Below are 17089 nucleotides of genomic sequence, written 5' to 3'. Positions count from 1 at the left end.
ACAGTTGGCTTATGTAGTTGGGGGCTCCCATTATTTACAATTGTTAGATCTTCTTGGTGGATAGTCCCTTTAAGAATGATGTAGTGTCCTTCTGTGTCTCTGACTATAGTCTTTAGCTTAAAATCTAGTTTGTCTGATATGAGAATCACTACCCTGTTGACATAAAAGATGTTTCTCCATCTCTTTACTTTCAGTTTGGATGTAACCTTAGGTTCCAAATGGGTCTCTTGTAGACAGCATATGGACGGGTCCTGTTGTTTTATCCAGTCTGCGACCCTGTGCCGTTTCATGGGAGCATTTAGGCTGTTCACGGTGAGAGTGATTGAAAGAGAAGTTTTTACTGGTGTCATGTTGCCTGTGAAGTCCTTGTTTCTATAGATTGTCTCTGTAAATCTTTGTCCTTGGTCACTCTTGGGTTCTTTCTTCTTTTATAGAACTCCCCCGCCTTAATATTTCTTGTAGTGCCTGGTTGGTGGTCACATACTCTTTTAAACCTTGCCAGTCTTGGAAGCTCGTCACATCTCCATCCATTTTGAATGTCAGCCTTGCTGGATGAAGTATTCTTGGCTACATGTTCTTCTCACTTAGTGCCCTGAATATGTCTTGCCAGCCCTTTCTGGCTTGCCAGGTTTCTGTTAAGATTTTACTTACTTATTGAGAGTGAGAGAGAGCATGAGAGAGGAAAAGGTCAGGAGGAGGAGCAGACTCCCCGCGGAGCTGGGAGCCTGATGCTGGACTTGATCCCGAAACTCCAGGATCATGACTGGAGCTGAAGGCAGTCGCCCTCCATAAAGGTTTATTTGCTTGTGGCATTATATTTTCATTTTAATAGTTTGTTTTATGTGTGCATTAGAAAACAGTAACTTTGCATTTAATAGTGATGTAAACATTTTAGTTCAGCGAAGAAATTCTTGGCTAGGATCCTGGATGGGAAAAGGACATTAGGGAACAAGTACTTTAACTTCAGGTAATAACGAGTCCGTATCAGTTGATTTTGACAGACACCACGTGAGACTGTAAGATGGTAAAGCAGGGAAATGCCGGGTGGGGGAGGGTAATACGGGGACTCTGTACTACCTGTCTGCTCACTTGTTCTGTAAATCCAAAATTCTTCTAAAAAAGTTAATTTAAAAAGAGGATTTGAAGAAAAATATTAAGTACCACCTTTCCCCTTAGGTGGCATGCAGAGACGGGGAAAAAGGAGTTCATGATCTCAGAACGTTCTGTACGCTGTCAAGTCCTCTCCTCCAGGTACTGTTTCTGCTCATCTCCACACAGTCCACGGCGCGGGGGGGCACAGTGCCATCCCTGACACGTGGCCATCCAGATCCTGGGGCCCAGAAGCGTGGGCACGAGCTGAAGGGACAGGAGACTGTGGGCCTCGGTCTCCTTCAGCCACAGGAGCAGCGCCTCAGGAAGGCCGAGCAGGTGCCTGCACCCAGCCGCCCAGGAACTCTAGCACATACCCAGACCAAGAAAAGTCCCCGAGAGGGTTTCTTTTAAAATATAGAACTTTATTTTGGTTGCAGAGATTTTCATAAGCATAAGTTCACAGAAGAGTCATTACAAAATAACAAAGGCAGCATTTTGTACAGCGACTCACATTGGGGCCACCAGAGAAGTGCAAAGGACCGTGCTGGGACAGTGCGGGGATTGGTGCTCGCGTGCCCACAGTCCTCAGGGGGAAGCCAGTGCTTCTGGCTCCCTCCAGCCCCCCCCCCCCCCCCCCCCAGGAGAGCAGCACCGAGGGCCTGGCAGAACCAGCCTGGGAAGCCACTGGCAAGGTGCACAACAGTGCCCCCAGCAGGCTGGTGAAGGCCCCGCATGAAAGGCCGAGTGGGAGGGGGGTTGTCCCCTCTGAGCCAGTCCTGCAGTCAGTCCCCATCCTCAGGCAGGTGCCTTCTGAGCCCACCTGGCTCTGGAACCCTCACACATTCACAGTATGGTTCAGTAAAGCCCATCTGACTCAGGCTACTGACCCTACCCCAACCCTGGACTGGGAACCCTGATCCTACTCTCTGGGAGTTTACAGGCAAGTAGGTGGGACAGGGATGGACTTAGAAAACCCCGAAGCAAGGCAGAAAGTGCTCAGTACCTGAGAGGAGGGCAGAGAAAGGGCAACAGAGCCTCAGCGGGGAAGAGCATGGTCACTGCAGGGAGGGGGGCTCTGTGGAGATAATGTCTCCGCTAAAGCTCAAAGACTAGGCAGGACGTGACATGTGCAGACGGCGAGAAGAGCATGCCAAAAAGAGGACAGTGTGTGGGCCAAGGCACAGAGTGGGGAACCGTAGTGGGGTCAGTAAAGGCAGACAGTTACCCATGTGAGAACACGGATACAGACAAGGGGCCCCAGGCACCTTCATCTCCACCAGTGTGGGGCCAAGAGGGGCAGCCGGTGAGGGTGTGCGCAGGACCTGAACCCTTGCACGGCAAGCCCCGAGCCAGCATCCCCGAGTGTGGGAGCTCCCTGAGGGCAGAGTGGAGTCTCCTGCGTCCCCGCCCCGCCCAGCGCAGTGCCTGGGCTGCTCAAAGGAAGCCTGTGTTTTCAGCATGTCCGTTGTCATCCCTGGGGCAGCTCTTCCAGAGAGGCTCCTTCCCCATCACAGTTCAAGTTGAAGGGAACCAAACTCAACTCCTGCAGCCTCTGCAGTCAGCTGGGAGGGTGTGGCCCAGCACAGATCAAGAGAGGCCTGGGAAAGGGGACAATTCTGGGGCTCTTTCCACCTCACTAGGCTCACCTCCTCCCTCAGAAATCAATCTGCTCTTTCTTGACTCGAGTCAGGGTTTGGTGTGTAAAACCACACTTCCCTGTCAGTCACACAGAAAGACCTGACCGAAGCTTTAGTATCAATTTTCCCCAAACCTTCATCACCTCTATGAGAGCTCAAGTGACAGGAAGCCCACCAATCTGTATCTTTTTCTCAGTCCCCAGGAAGTCTGGAAGCCTGTTTTCTCTGGGCTATGGTGAGTAGGAGGACCGAGACGGGGCCCAGAGCCCCTCAGATGCTGCTTCTTCCATCCCAACGTTGCCTTTACCTCTCAGCTCAGCCGAACACCCATCGGAGCCTGAGCGCAGGGTACGGGGTTGCTGCTCTGGGAGTCTGGACAGCCCTCCAGCCGCCCCACTCCGCGGCTCCCATCCTTACAGAATGGTGCAGAAGACGCTGCGGTTGCTGTGGTAACCACCTTCCACGCGGGCTGTGATCCTAGTCGCCATGGCTGTCCCCTTCTGCCCACTGTGGGCTGCAGAGGGGCCTCGGAGAGAGCTCTCAAGGTGAGGCCGTGCCGGTGGGTTCACCAGGCGCCACGTGTCAGACCTGGAGGTGCAAAAGGACAGTCCATGCTGAATGCCCCACACAATCTCACCTCTGGTTCAGGATCACTGGATCCAGGTGTAGGTGGTGGGACACGTGTGACGCTAAGAGACAAAAGTCCTGGATTCTAGTTCCAGCTATACTTGCGATTCTGCACAAAAGTTTGGAGCAGTTCCCTCTAGAAGCCTGAATTTCCCCATCTCTGTCAGGATGTAGAGAACATCAGTGACTTCTCTTCTTTTTCATACCAACCCCCTGCCCAAATGTATGACATGCATATATACAGAAGCTTTATTCCTAATCACCCAAAACTTCAGCTGGTGAGCAGATAAATGGTGTGGTACATCCACATAATGGAATGCCACTTGGCAATAAAAAGAGTGACATGTGACACCATAGGCACATGTCAGGTACACTAGGGTAAGTGAGAGAAGCCAGACCAGAAAGACCACATTCTGTATGATTTTTTTTCCATGACATTCTGGAGCCTGTAAATCTACAGGGGACAGAAGCTGGTGAGTTTCCAGTCCCCCAAGTTCTTATGGAGATTATGAAGGGTCGGGGAAAGCTTTGCTCAGGGCTTCCTGTCATCTGAGTTACAAGGAACGACCTCTTAACACCACATTGTATTTGTTTTAGCCAGTGACCATGCCTTCTGTGCATTTTTATGACGATTTGCAATGAGCAGAACTGTAAAGGCATGGAGAGCTGGAAGCTGGCTGCTGTGGGTGAGCAAGAAGCCTGCAGGTGTGCTCCAGGAGCTGCTGGCATTGGAGTGTGGCCACAGCCAGGAAGCCTGGAAAGAAAAATCAGGGCCCAACAGTGCCTGGGGGATAATGGCCGGCTGACAGCTCTGCGCTTTCTGTATCCTGGGGTCCCCAAAGGGGCAGGAGGAAGCAGACCTCAAGGAGTCCGCAATATGATCTGCTGGGACGTAGGTAAAAAAGATTAGAACTTCTATTTTTTTCCTACGTCATAAGTTAAGAATATATAAAACATACATATATGGCGTTTCCTCAAAAACAATTTTTATAGAAAATGTATAATTAAAAAAGGAACAGAGAAAAAGGGGCTCCATCAGAGGATTCTGACCATGGACGTGGCAGGACCAGAGCTGACAGACAGAATAACCTGGTAGGATGCACAGGACAGCCTGCGGAGGCGGGGTAAGGACACAAGGCAGGAAGCTGGCGCTGCAGGCCAGGGCCATCAGAGTGCAGGAGTGAGGCCTACAGCAATGGCTGCCTTCTGAACCAGCACAGCAGCGAAGCAAGCAGAACACGGTCCATCCATAGACCAGTGCGACAGCACCCCGGCAGCAGGGCCACAGGGTCAGGGTGATGGGTGCTGAGACGGGAACAGGGGTGATGGCAGTTGGGAAGAGGAGGGGACCTAGTAACTGACTGACTGAACTGAGATGTTAGGAAGAAGTTGGTCGCAGAGGTTTTGCTGCCAGAACAGAGTGGAGGGATGGTGAGGTCACTGAAATGGGCGCAGGGAAGGACAAGGAAGATTAGGGCAGAAGAGTGTGAAGAGTGCTACACGGAGGCAGAGGTATTAAAAATAAGTGACAGGAGCAGTGACAGCAGTTAACATTTCGGGACTACCTCTAGCTGTTAGGTCATGTGACCTGAGTTTCTCTCAATTTGGTGCTACACTGCAGACATCGCTAACTGGATTTTTTTTTTTTTAAGATTTTATTTATTCATTTGACAGACAGAGATCACAGAAAGGCAGAGAGGCAGGCAGAGAGAAAGGGGGAAGCAGGCTCCCCACTGAGCAGAGAGCCCAATGCGGGACTCGATCCCAGGACCCTGGGATCACGACCTGAGCAAAGGTAGAGGCTTTAACCCACTGAGCCACCCAAGTGCCCCATAACTGGATTTTATTAAGGCTCCAGGTGCCGAGTAACTTGCCCAAGGTTCCACAGCCAGTGACCGGCGGAGCTGAGATCTGCACCCCCATACCCCGGACTCTTAAAGCCTCTTCCCTCCCAGGGAGGCGGGTGCGGGGCCTCAGCACCGGCCTGAATAACCCGACCAGGGCTGAGAGCTGGCGGGACTGAGGGGAGCAGGGGCTGCCACAGTCACGGGGCCTGGCTCCTCCCGTGACCTCACTGTGGTTCTGGAAGATGGGTGTCGGCAGACGGCAGACACTTACTTTTTCTTGAACACCAAGAACTTGTTGTTTTGCAGGACACATTCCCTGTTGTTGGAGATCTGCTGAAAGATGGTCTTGCTGGTCTTGCCCTGGAAGATGATGTTCTCCTGCACCAGGGCCTTGGCGCGGCCCCGCACTGCAATGCCGTAGGCCCGGAACGAATGGATCCGGTTCTTGATTACCTGGGAGAGACCATCAGAGCCTGTCATACCTTGGGGACTCCCTGACTGGTGAGGGGGCCAGGTAAGGGCAACAGCAGTTCTAAAACGGAGTGGTAAGAGCATGCTCGGGCAGCACTGCGCCATGGGAGCTCAGGGAATGGCGATCGAGATCCAAGTGGGGAGAATCAGGGAAGGCTTCCTGAAGGGGATAACAGGTAAGCTGTCGGAGCAGGGGACAGCTGTTCCAGGAAGAAGGAACAACATGCAAAGGCCTGGCACAGAGGGGAGGTTGTACCAGAGGCAAGAACCATTGGCAACCTGAGGCCACAGCGTGTCTCCCCCAACCCCTCTTCCTCTGTTTCCAGTTTTCAGATGTAGAGCCAAGGAATTCTTTCCTCCTTGCCCAAGTCACTACTCAAGAAGCTGCAGAGCCACAAAAAAAAAAAAAAAAAAAAAAAAAAAAAAAAAGGGTTTGGGATGGTAATTTCATGAGTGCAGGGACTGAGTCAGTCCGGCTCAACACTGAAACCCTAGCACCCAGCGCAGTGCTTTGCAGACAATTCTGGGGGAGACAGATAAGCAGAAGAGCAGGTGCAAAGCATTGTGGGAAGTGCTCTGTGAGGTGGGGGTGAGCATAAGCACCCCTGATGTCCAGAAAAGGGGTACCTCAGACAGCCTGGGAGAATTAGGGGAAGCTTCCTGAAGGAAGTGATAGCCCAGGTGCAGGACTGAGGAGAGAAGGGGAGAAGGGTATGCAGGATATACAGGAAATAGTGTGCACACAGGCTCTCCACATTAAGCACCTACTGCATACTCAGTCCTGTGAGAGGCAGTTCTGTGAGTGGAAGGGCTGAAAGAGCTCTAAGCTTGACCTGGAGACCACAAGATGCCCCCAGTGGCACCCCCACCCCAGCTTTTGGCTGGCAGCTCCTGTCCCTCCTCCAGGGCTCAGTCCACCTGCCCCCTCCCGTGGGAAGCCTCATTTGTGTCTGGGCAGGAGGAAGGATGTCCCTGATGGTACCGAATGCTTCGGGCTTCTCAGTGGACAGAGTGTGAGGACTGTCCTAGGGTTGAGCCCTGTGCGGCCACCATGAGTCAGACACACGTACACATACACACCTTCGTGTCGGACCTGGGCAAGAGCTGCAGCCCGCTGCCCCGGTTGCCAATGATGTCATTTTCGATGACGACGCTGCTGTCACCCTTGGTGATGATGCCATGGCCTCTGTTGTCATAGATACCATTGCCCCGGAGCTCCACCTTGCACTGGGCCTCGACCTTGACCCCACTCTGGCGGTTGCAGGAGATGCTATTGTTGGCTACACGGGTGAGCTGGCTGCTCTGGGCCACCGTGATACCTCTGTCCCCATTAGCATGGATCACGTTGGTGAGGACGTGCAGCGCCTCACTGCTCTGGACGTAGAGGCCTGAGGCTACGGGTAGAGGGGTTGGGAGTAGGGTCAGCCCTGACAACACCAGTCAGGAAAAACCTCCATGCAACTGTGCACCCTGGGAGAGAGGTGAGGAAGAAGAGGCACCCACACTCAGAACCAGCCCTTGGGAGTTCCATCTTTTAAGATGTAGACAAACTGAGTAGGCGGAAACCCAGGAACATCAAGGAAGCTCTGTTCCTTCTAAACTAAGTGCTCAGTAAACAGGGAAAGGTGACACAAGACTCCCTGAGCTCAGGGGCTCACAAGACCCAGGCTCTCCTTCCCTGCTCACATGGGTCCCCTGTCACCATCTTACTGCTGTGCATACCTCCTGTGACAGGGTGCACACTACCTGTTACACCTGCCCATTCCACCTCCACACAGAGCTACCAGCTGGACAGTTGCTCAGTTTTTCTAAGCCTCTCTATTGTTTGGGGACATTTCCTTCACAAGGGAAATCCCGTAATTTTTGAATAGAAAAATTTACAAGCTAAATATCTAAAATATGTTAGAAATTTTGGAAAGAAAATAGTGTTTGGGGTTGTATATACTTAGAGACACTACATACTTTTAGAAAAAAAGTATAAAACTCAGCAGTTGTAGAGCCACATGACTTGGTCAGGAAGAGATAGCAGGGCAGGGGGACCTGGGGATGATGAGGAGAGGACCCCCCAGTGGTGACATCTGCCCACCACAAGAGCAAGAGACACCAGCAGTGCAGGGAGGAGGGTGGGCGGAGGCCAACAGGGGCCACAGTGGGCCGGGAGTCTGCAGGTTCCAGCTTCTTGGTGCCACATGCCTGCTGCTTCTCCTGGCCTGGTGGGAAGGGCGAACAGAAATCAAGGATCTGTGAATTTATGTGGCTTTGCCTGTCCTACAGACAGCAGGGCCACATGGAGAAAGCCCTGAACTGGGAGGGGACAGAACTCATTTTTGGTTGGCTCCCACTCTCCTTGCCCTCTGCTATCCCAGGGCGAGAGCTCGCCTGTGCCCAGGAGCCTCCTTTTAACAAGACTGCCTCCATCAGCCGCCACAGTGGTCCTGACGGTCAGCCAGGTTTGGGAACCCTGGACTTAGATCAACTTCATATGCTTCTCAATTCAATAAACACTGAGTATTTATCAGTTGTTATCCAGTTTAAGATAACCAGTGGATTTAAAACACACTTATTCTCGACATAAGAAAGAAAAATCAACAATTAAACCATGATATGCCATCAACTACAAATGCATGTCCTTAGATGTTAAAATGTGGATAATGTATCTCAGAATGGATTAGAAACCTGATGCCGGGTGTGGGATTTGGTGGGGCAGGGGTGCTGACAGGAGTGGGGTTTGGCTCCTTGTCTCACATTCATACCCTGTCCGAGTTGATGCAACAGCCACAGAAACAGATCCCATCCGAGGCCCTGTAAGTGCCGGCGGGACGAGAGTAAGGGAGAGAGAGCACATTCAGAGTGGGCTTTGAACTTCAAGTTCTTTGGGATGTGTGGATAAGGGGAAAGGGAATTTCAGGGAAGAGAAACAGCATGAGTTAGTGGGGCTGGGGGCAGGACAGAATGGATTTAAGTTCAGGGAAGATGATGTCCCGAGGGCTGGGGGAGTGGCTGAAAGTAGGCCACAAAGCGAGAAGAGTGCCTCCTAAGGCAGGCGGTGGGAGCACGGAAGGCTCTGGAGCGGGCAGGCACTCACCTCCATTGTGATTAATACTGTTAGACTCAACAAGAGCTGTGGTGACCGGCCGGCGCAGGGGGTCTTCATCCTTCTCCAGCTCCGTCTCCCAAAGGACGGCATCTCCGTCCTCGCTGAAGTTCTCCTGCGCCCCGTGCCCTCCAGGCAACTCCCCAGAACCGTCCTTCTGGCTAAACACTGCCACTCCGTACAGGCCGTTGTAGCTGACGTGGTTGCTGGTGACGTGGGGCAGGCTGGATGACATCATCCACACGCCACAGCCCTTATTAGCTGGGACAGGGAAAGGAGCTGGTCACGGACACTGAGCCGCAGAGAGGCAGCACCCAGTGTCTCCCCGAGGGGGAAAGTACTGGCCTGGGAGATGGAGGCCCTGATGTGCTAATGGCCTCAGACAAGCTTCTTTATGGCTGGAGGCCTTTCCTTCATACAAGAGGGATAACAATCAGGTCAGTTTCACAACCAGGATCATACCATAGGGTTTAAAAGTGCTTGGGGCACCTGGGTGGCACAGTGGGTTAAAGCCTCTGCCTTCAGCTCAGGTCATAATCCCAGGGTCCTGGGATCGAGCCCCATATTGGGCCCTCTGCTCAGCAGGGAGCCTGCTCCCCCCACCCCGCTTTGCCTGTCTCTCTGCCTACTTGTGATCGCTGTCAAATAAATAAACAAAATCTAAAAAAAAAAAAAAAAGAAAGTGCTCTGAGAACTGTGTAGGCCACACTTCCCGGTTGGAAGACACAAACCCAGAAGGACAGCACCAAAGGGTCCTCAGAGTTCATCCAGCACAACCCTGTCCTGCAGAGAGACGGAGGTGGCCTCTGTCTGAGTCCCAGCCGTACCCCTTCCTAGCTGCGTAACCTTGAGTGGGTTACTAAACCTCTCTGTGTCTCGGTTTCCTCATCTTTAAAATGGAGTTAATAACCGTATCTACCTCAGCAGGCAGTCATGATGATGGAATGTGCAGCTAAAGCACCTAGGCGAGAACCCACGTTAGCTCTCGTGACTATTAGAGATGCAGTCCAGAGAGTAAGGTTTGCTCAAAGGCACAGCATGAGTGAGAACAGTTTCCTTTCCAGGGCTATCCTAGTTCTCTCATTAGATTTCTAGTTCTCGGGAGCAGAACAAAGGGTAAGAGGTAGATGCCCACGTGTCAGAGCCTACATGGCCCTGTCCTCACACAACCCCCACCTTTTGCTATTTTAAATCAAGATGAAGCTCCCTGCTTGGCTGACCCCATGTGTCACAAGGGGGCTTAGGAGAGGCTTCTGCATTCTGAGAGGGGCTGTGTGTCTGTGGCCTGAGACTGACACTGTCCTTCAGGGCGTCTTTGAGGCCCAGGGACAGGCAGTGACTTTCTCAGGACCCACCAGCTAGAGATGGAACCTGGGCTTCCTGCCTCCCTGTCTGGGCCGGACTCCGGACCCCACCCCCGGGAACGCGCCTCACCATAGATGGTGTTTCCTTCTATCAGACCTTTGCCTTCATCCCCCACGACCACACCGTCTGAGTAGCCAAAGCAGATGAGGTTGCTCCTGAGGACCGGGACTCCTCCGCGGCGAATGTCTACGCCTCCCCACTGGTTCTCACGGATGACGTTTTCTATGGAGAGGCAGAAGAGAGATCAAGACCAAGGGCCACCCACACTGGCCAGGAAGACTGGGACAGCTGAGAGAAAGGACCTTCTGAACCAGGACACCCAGGCTGCACTGTCAGCAGTCACCCCTCTGAATCTTGCCTGTTGTGTGACTTTTCAGGGACCCAAGCGCTATGGGCTTTCCTCAAGGGCAACGTCTCTAACTATCTTGTGCTCTCTTATATCTCTAGGTTCCACTGTATCTAGTGGCCTTCAGGACCAATGACTAAAAATAAACTGGCTTTAGAGCCCCTGGACCAAGGCCAGGCAGGGTTGCCTGTCCTGGGGGCTGTTTCTGGGAGGGCTGAGGCAGACTCCAGCCATTTCCCCCACCAGCCTGGGGAGGCACAAGCTGGTCCTTCTCAGTCTCAGCTCTGGACTGACCACAGCTTTCTTCTCCTCTCCTCATCCACCACTTCTCTGGGAGTCACAAGTCGGGGGGCTTGTGCTGGGACCTTGATGCCCCTGGCACGATGGCTGGGCAGACTCTCAGGCTCTTGGGACTGGAGTGCAATGGCCCAGGAGACCCTGTGTGACTGGTCCCTTCCTGCCTCTGTGACCCCATCCCACCCCTTGCCCCCTTCACCATACCCAGTCACACGAGCGATCTCCCTGCTCCCCAGGCGTGCTGACGGTGTTCCACAGGCAGCCCTGCATGGAATTCTGATTCTCTCCCTAGGCTTTGTCCCATCACTCAGGTCTGGCTTACATGTCACCTTCTCAGGTCAGGCCTGCCCTGACCACACAATCTTAAATACCCACATCACCTTATTTTAATTAATTTCAATAAGTTATATATAGCTTACATATTATATATTTATAAATAAAATATATATAACATAGATTTATGTAAATATATAAAGTTAATTATATAGAGATTTAATCTCTAAAGCACTTATCACTCAGATATGTTTCTTTTGTGTGTGTATGTGTGTGTTGTTTTGTTTGTTTTCCCCTCCTAAAATATCAGTTCCTGACAGCAGGAACCCAAAGGCAGCAGTTTCACAGATTCTGTTTTGTTCATTGCTGTATCCCCAGCTCCTGCATACAGTGTGTGCTCAATGAATGTCTGATGAATGAAGGACATGTGGGTGCAGTCAGAGGGATTCACTGGACCGGTCTCTCATGCCCCAGGTATGCCTATGCTCTGTGCGGAGCCTATGGTCATGTACCACATAGACCTGATCCTGGTCATAGAGAATTTGCTGCCTTACAGAAGAGGAGACTGACCTTACATAGACCACAAATAAAGTAAGATGTCCTACAGAGCATGCCTGCTGGGTACAGTGAGTGTGTGCACAACGGGAGGGCAGGGCAGGCTTCCTCGAGGAAGGGACATGTAGGCTGAGACCTGAAGGAGTTAGCCCGGCAGCGGGGAAAAGGGGCTGGGGTTCCAGAGCAGGCACAAGTCCATAGAAAAGACAAGAAGAAGGGTTCGGTCTGTGTGTCCTAAGTGTTTCTGACAGTGTTATGTGAGCCATCCAGGGAGATCTGTAATCAGTGGGCCTGACAAAGAGCAGACAGATACCCCCTCTCTGGGACAAGTGGGGCCAGTGCATGGGGCCAGCGTCCCAGAGTGCTCGTTCACTAGCCAGAGGCAGCGGCCAGTCTGTCAAGGGGAAGGACTGGCTGGCAGCAAGGTCAGGGATGTTGGCTTGGCTGTTGGTTGCTCAGCTGGCTACAGCTCTAGGCAGTTCCCACTCCTACCTGTGATGAGGCCTTTGCCGTTCTCATTCACTGCTATGCCAGCTGCACGGCCCTTGAAAATGTGGTTCCCACTAAAATGGAAGAAGAAGAAGAGAGTAAGGCCAGATCGATGTCATGTGTCAAAGCCAATGCCTGCCCAAGGGGACTTCTCTCTCTTTTTTATTAAAGGTTTTATTTATTTGATTGACAGAGAGAGAGCACAAGTAGGCAGAGTGGCAGGCAGAGGGAGAGGGAGAAGCAGGCTCCCGCTGAGCAGAGAGCGTAATGCGGGACTTGATCCCACTGGGATCATGATCTGAGCCGAAGGCAGAGGCTTAACTGACTGAGCCACCCAGGCAACCCTAAGGTGACTTCTTTCTTTTGTGGCTTTCCCCAGATGACTCAAGTCCACAGGGGCATAAAGCATTTTCTCAAGTCCTAAAAGCCAGGCATTTAAAAAATTGTCAGTTATCCTAGAGACAACCTGATCCAGAACTAAACCTACAAGTAGGCGATACAAGCACAATGATATTCACGTTTCTGTGGCCTCTCCTGACTATCACTCATATTTAAACACCAGTTGAAACACAGGTCATTGTGGTGCACAGGCGACAAGTCGTGGTAGTGTCATCAAGAATTCCTAGGAGACTGTGTTAAGCTTCTCTGGGCATGATTTGTGTCCAAAGCCTGAATCTGTTCTCTGCGTATAGTGACCCTACCATCTTCTGTTTGTATCCAACAGCTACTCGTGACTTTTTCCGTTACCCTAACCATCACCTCTATGCACCAAATGACAACATAAAATGATGACATGCCTTAAAAGAACAAAAGCAGGATTTTAAAAAATGGGGTTTTAAGAATACTGGACAATGTGCGAAAATAAAAAAATAAAAAAGAATGTGTAACCAACATGAAACCTCATGGGCTGGCTCCACATGAGGAAGATACAGGAAAACACGCTCCTGTTCAGAGAAACGCACAGCCCTCACTGCCATGGAAAGGCCTTGTGAATGAAAAACCCGAGCATCTGAAGGACATGCACTGCTTCCCAGTCTCTGCAACTTGAGTTTCCTATTAAAACAAGGCCGGTCACACCCAGACATCAGCACAGTTGGGTTATCCTTGGAGAACACACATTTGCTCTTTGTTATTTTTACTGACAGGAATGCTGTGACCTCTTTTCTTCCTGGAAGGGTACCTGCTTCCTATCTTGGGAGGCAACCCTCCCAACTCCTGTCATGTGGCTGGATTTAGGTCCAAGAATTCACCTGGCTCTTTAGAGCCTGATACAGGGCCTGGCACCCCACAGAACTTCATGGAGCAGGATTTAGCTAAGCTTTCCATTTCTGAGGGCAGAATCCAAATGGTTTATGTCCTTGGGAAAAATACCCAGCAAATTATGTTGATGCTGGGTAAGCCAAATGTCAACTGTGCCCACACCATGCATTTGAGTTGAACAAGTGAAATCTGTTAAAAACATCGCCATTTTTGCCCTTAGATCTGGAGTGTACTTTGATCTGGTTACAATTCAATCAGCAGATGGTTACTGTGGGCTTCTGGAATTCATAGTCAGAGACTGTCCCTAGGGTAGGGCATGCCTCATCCATATTTCTGCAAGCTGTGCTTTAGAAGCAAATGCATGGGCGGTGGGTTCTCACTATAACTCTCACTTACCTTCAGAAAGACCCCATGGCCACTTGGAGAAACAGGTATGTGTGTGTACACAGGGAGGACAAAATAAAGATAAAAGAGGTATCAGAAAACGTTTAGGAAAAGGGGACAGATGATTGTTCTAAGAACCAAGGATGGGATATTTACTGAGGATGAGCCCTTCTGAGCCCTGAGCTTCCTTGCAGCCAAAGCAAAAAGAGAAACATAAGAGGTAACACAACTCTCGCAGGCAAAGAAACTCCTGTGGTTTGCCTTATCCAGGCCACTTCAGGGATCTCAAACTTGATTCTGTACCCTCCCCCAGACCCCCACCCTCTATCATAAAAAAACAAACGTATTGTCTCAAAAAGATTCTGTCATTGTTGCTGTTATTTTTTAAAAGATCTCATTTTTACTTTTAAGTGTTCTCTATACCCAGGGTGGGGCTGGAGCTCACAGCTGTAAGACTGAGATCACACTCTCCCACCATCCCGCCAGCCAGGCGCCCCTCACACAGATTCTGTCTGAAAAACCAGGACACCAATCTGACTGTAACCAGTCCTTACTCAAAATTCTTCAACTGTTACCAGCACCCACAAGGTCAAGTCCAAACTCCCCAGATTGGTGTAGGGATGCTATAACAAATTACCACAAATGTAGTGTCTTAAAACAACACTGATTTATTACCTTCTTGTTTAGGAGGTCAGAAGTCCAAAATGGGCCCTACAGGGCTAAATCAAGGTGTCAGCAGACGTGTGTTCCTTCTGGAAGGTCTAGGGAAATCCATTTCTCGTCTTTCCCAGCTTTCTTGGCCTCAAGCCTCATCCCTTTGACTTCTGCTTCTGTTGTCCCACCTCCTCCTCCCAGCTCATTCTCCTGCTTCCCTCTAAGGATCCTGAGGATTACGCTGGGCCCACCTGGATAATCCACGATACACTCCTGATTTCAAGGTCCTTGATGAACACATTTGCAACCTCTCTTTTACCACGTAAGAGCACATGTTCACAGGCTCCACGGATCAGGAAATGGATGATCTGGAAAGCCATTATGCTGCATATCCTACTCGATATCTGAGGTTCTGTGTTCTAGGAGGAGCCTGTTTTGTAGGCTGATCTACTCACCGCCCCCCGCCCCGGCATCTTGTGGAAGACACACATTTGTTCCCATTTTTCCAGGACACACGCTAAATTTCACTGCCGCTGGGCCCAGAATACCATCTCCCTGGCCACAAAATCCGACTTACCCACAGCTCAGTGTCAGTTCCCCTCACCCGACTCGCCTAGCTGGAATTGTGCCGGGTTCCTCTGGTACTTACACGAAGGCCTAGTGAAGCACCCATTTTGGTGAGTCTCCCCTCCTGGTTATTCGTATGTTTGTCTTCAGCATGAGACTAAATTCTATGGAGCAGAGACTGTTCTTACACACTATGTCACTGTCCCCTTACATAGAGAGTAAACACTTAAGTGTGTGTTAAAGGAATAACAACAGACAAACACATACACATACACATGCAAAGATGGAAAAAGGGCTCTGGGACCACTAACTGTTTTTAGAAGCTGCTGTAACAGTGGTGAAAATAGCTGCCTAACAGTACTAGGACTGGTCCAAAAAATAATGGAATGTCAAAACAATGGAATGTTCTGAAACTTTCTAAAACTGATGGAGCCCACACAACAATATGGAAGAATGCATATGGAATAATCAAGGGAAAAAACCCCACTTCAGAATATATTTGCTGCACACCTGAGCCAGTTATTTTCCTAAAGCAAAACCTAACACGTCGTGTCAGACGTGTTCTCAAGCCACAGTGGACGGTTAGCTAAGCCCTGAATCTGGTCTCATTGCTTGTGTGGTTTACTTTAGTAGGAATGTCCACTCCCCATTTCCGTGATGGTCCATGTGCTACCCAGATGTCAGAGTCCAACTCTCATGCACTCCTGGAAACGAGGCCAGCCCACACCCCCAGGTAGAAGGATTCCCTTGATAGCATCTGTCACAGTCTGCCGCATGCGAGAGCTGGGATGGCAGCTCCCTGGCGCCGGCAGTGCCCCTGCCCCTCACACCTACAGCTCGCCCCGCTGGTCAGTCACAGCATGCTTCTGTGCTGAGGCCAGATCTTAACAAAACATCCTAGGTGGCCACTTTCAACCCAACAGACTTGTCGGTCTGAAAGCTCAAACCTTTATGCCATCTCTATCTTAGCGTTATGTCTGGTCCCACTTGTCCCCCATGCTAGAGTAAGCTCCGGGGGAGGGGGACACCTTCGTTACCATTATCAGAGGTGCTCAGTAATGTCTGCTGAATGGAATGGCTACACCATGAACTGGAAGGGAACGCAAATGAAAGCACTTGCGTTACTACAGTGGGATGAGGGTGGGGTCTGGTCTTTGCTTGTTCTCCTAGACAGCCATGTTCGTAAACAGAAATGTTTTCAAATAGAGGAAAGCCAGGGAGCAGGAAAGAGAGAGATAGGAGAGGAAAGAAGGGACCACGGGTGAGGATGGCCCAGGTACAGCACACATACCTCACGACTGGATTTCCATGGTACAGGATATAAATGCCAGCCTCCTTATTTGAAAAGATTTGATTGTTCCGGATGATACCTTTCCCATTGCCGAGGACGACAATGCCAGAACGAAGGCCGTGGTGGATCTGGTTACACTGCAAGGGAACACGAGACAGCAGAGAAGACAGATCAGACAAGTCGGCAAGAAGCTGAGTGCCCAAGCGCCGCCCCTCAGCTGGGCCAGGGTGAACACACACTACAGAGAGGACAGCGCTGCTGAAGACCCCTTGTTAACGTGGGACTAAGTGAACGGACCATGCTGCTGGCCCCTGCACACACGCATAGCTGTAAGGGACAATCTGGACACAGGCGACTTCACCAACCAGCCCCTTGCTCTGTACCCGCAAAGCATGCCACTGAACGCTGCTAAGCCTCCAGAGCACCCTCCACCAGCATCTCCTCCTCCCATCATCTGGCCAGCCTGGACCACCCTGGGGCCAGGGAGCCCACCTTTCAGGGAAGGGAGCACCCCACTACACGACAATGTTGGCCATGTGTCATCCCAAGTGGGCCACCTTCAAGGAAAGGGGAGAGCCATGGCTCCTATGCCTCACTTCCCATTCAGGGAGCCTGTGGAATGGTGCGGCTCTGGGGAGCTGACTGTTCCACGGGGCATGATATCACAGAAGGTGTATGCACTACAAAGACCCTTAGATTTATTTCAAGTATCTCTTTGTACGAATGGGGAAGCAGGCCCGGGGTCACACAGTGTGCAGCAGAGCCAGATATGAGACTTAGCTTCCCAGTTACCTGCTTCTGCACAGGGACAAAATTTTAGATCATAAAAAATGATAACAA

At 51.0% G+C, this 17089-nt stretch overlaps 1 protein-coding gene across 3 annotated transcripts in view; it reads right to left on the bottom strand.

The window, feature by feature from the left end:
- Window positions 1-1499: 1499 nt before the first annotated feature.
- FBXO10 (F-box protein 10) overlaps window positions 1500-17089 on the bottom strand; it is a 70040-nt gene continuing 54450 nt past the window's right edge. For all 3 annotated transcript variants that reach the window (XM_032307613.1, XM_032307614.1, XM_032307612.1), the window contains 7 exons: window positions 16250-16386; window positions 12097-12167; window positions 10203-10355; window positions 8760-9029; window positions 6755-7068; window positions 5475-5656; window positions 1500-3317 (listed from right to left, as the gene is read on the bottom strand). In XM_032307613.1, coding sequence (XP_032163504.1) covers window positions 3143-3317; window positions 5475-5656; window positions 6755-7068; window positions 8760-9029; window positions 10203-10355; window positions 12097-12167; window positions 16250-16386 — 1302 coding nt within the window. In that variant the 3' untranslated portion in view covers window positions 1500-3142. The remainder of the gene's footprint in view (window positions 3318-5474; window positions 5657-6754; window positions 7069-8759; window positions 9030-10202; window positions 10356-12096; window positions 12168-16249; window positions 16387-17089) is intronic.

This window comes from Mustela erminea, chromosome 12 (genome assembly GCF_009829155.1).
Source record: "Mustela erminea isolate mMusErm1 chromosome 12, mMusErm1.Pri, whole genome shotgun sequence".
In the NCBI taxonomy this organism is placed as follows: domain Eukaryota; kingdom Metazoa; phylum Chordata; class Mammalia; order Carnivora; family Mustelidae; genus Mustela; species Mustela erminea.
Note: the sequence above shows the minus strand (reverse complement) of the source record. Positions and strands in the feature narration are given on the sequence as shown.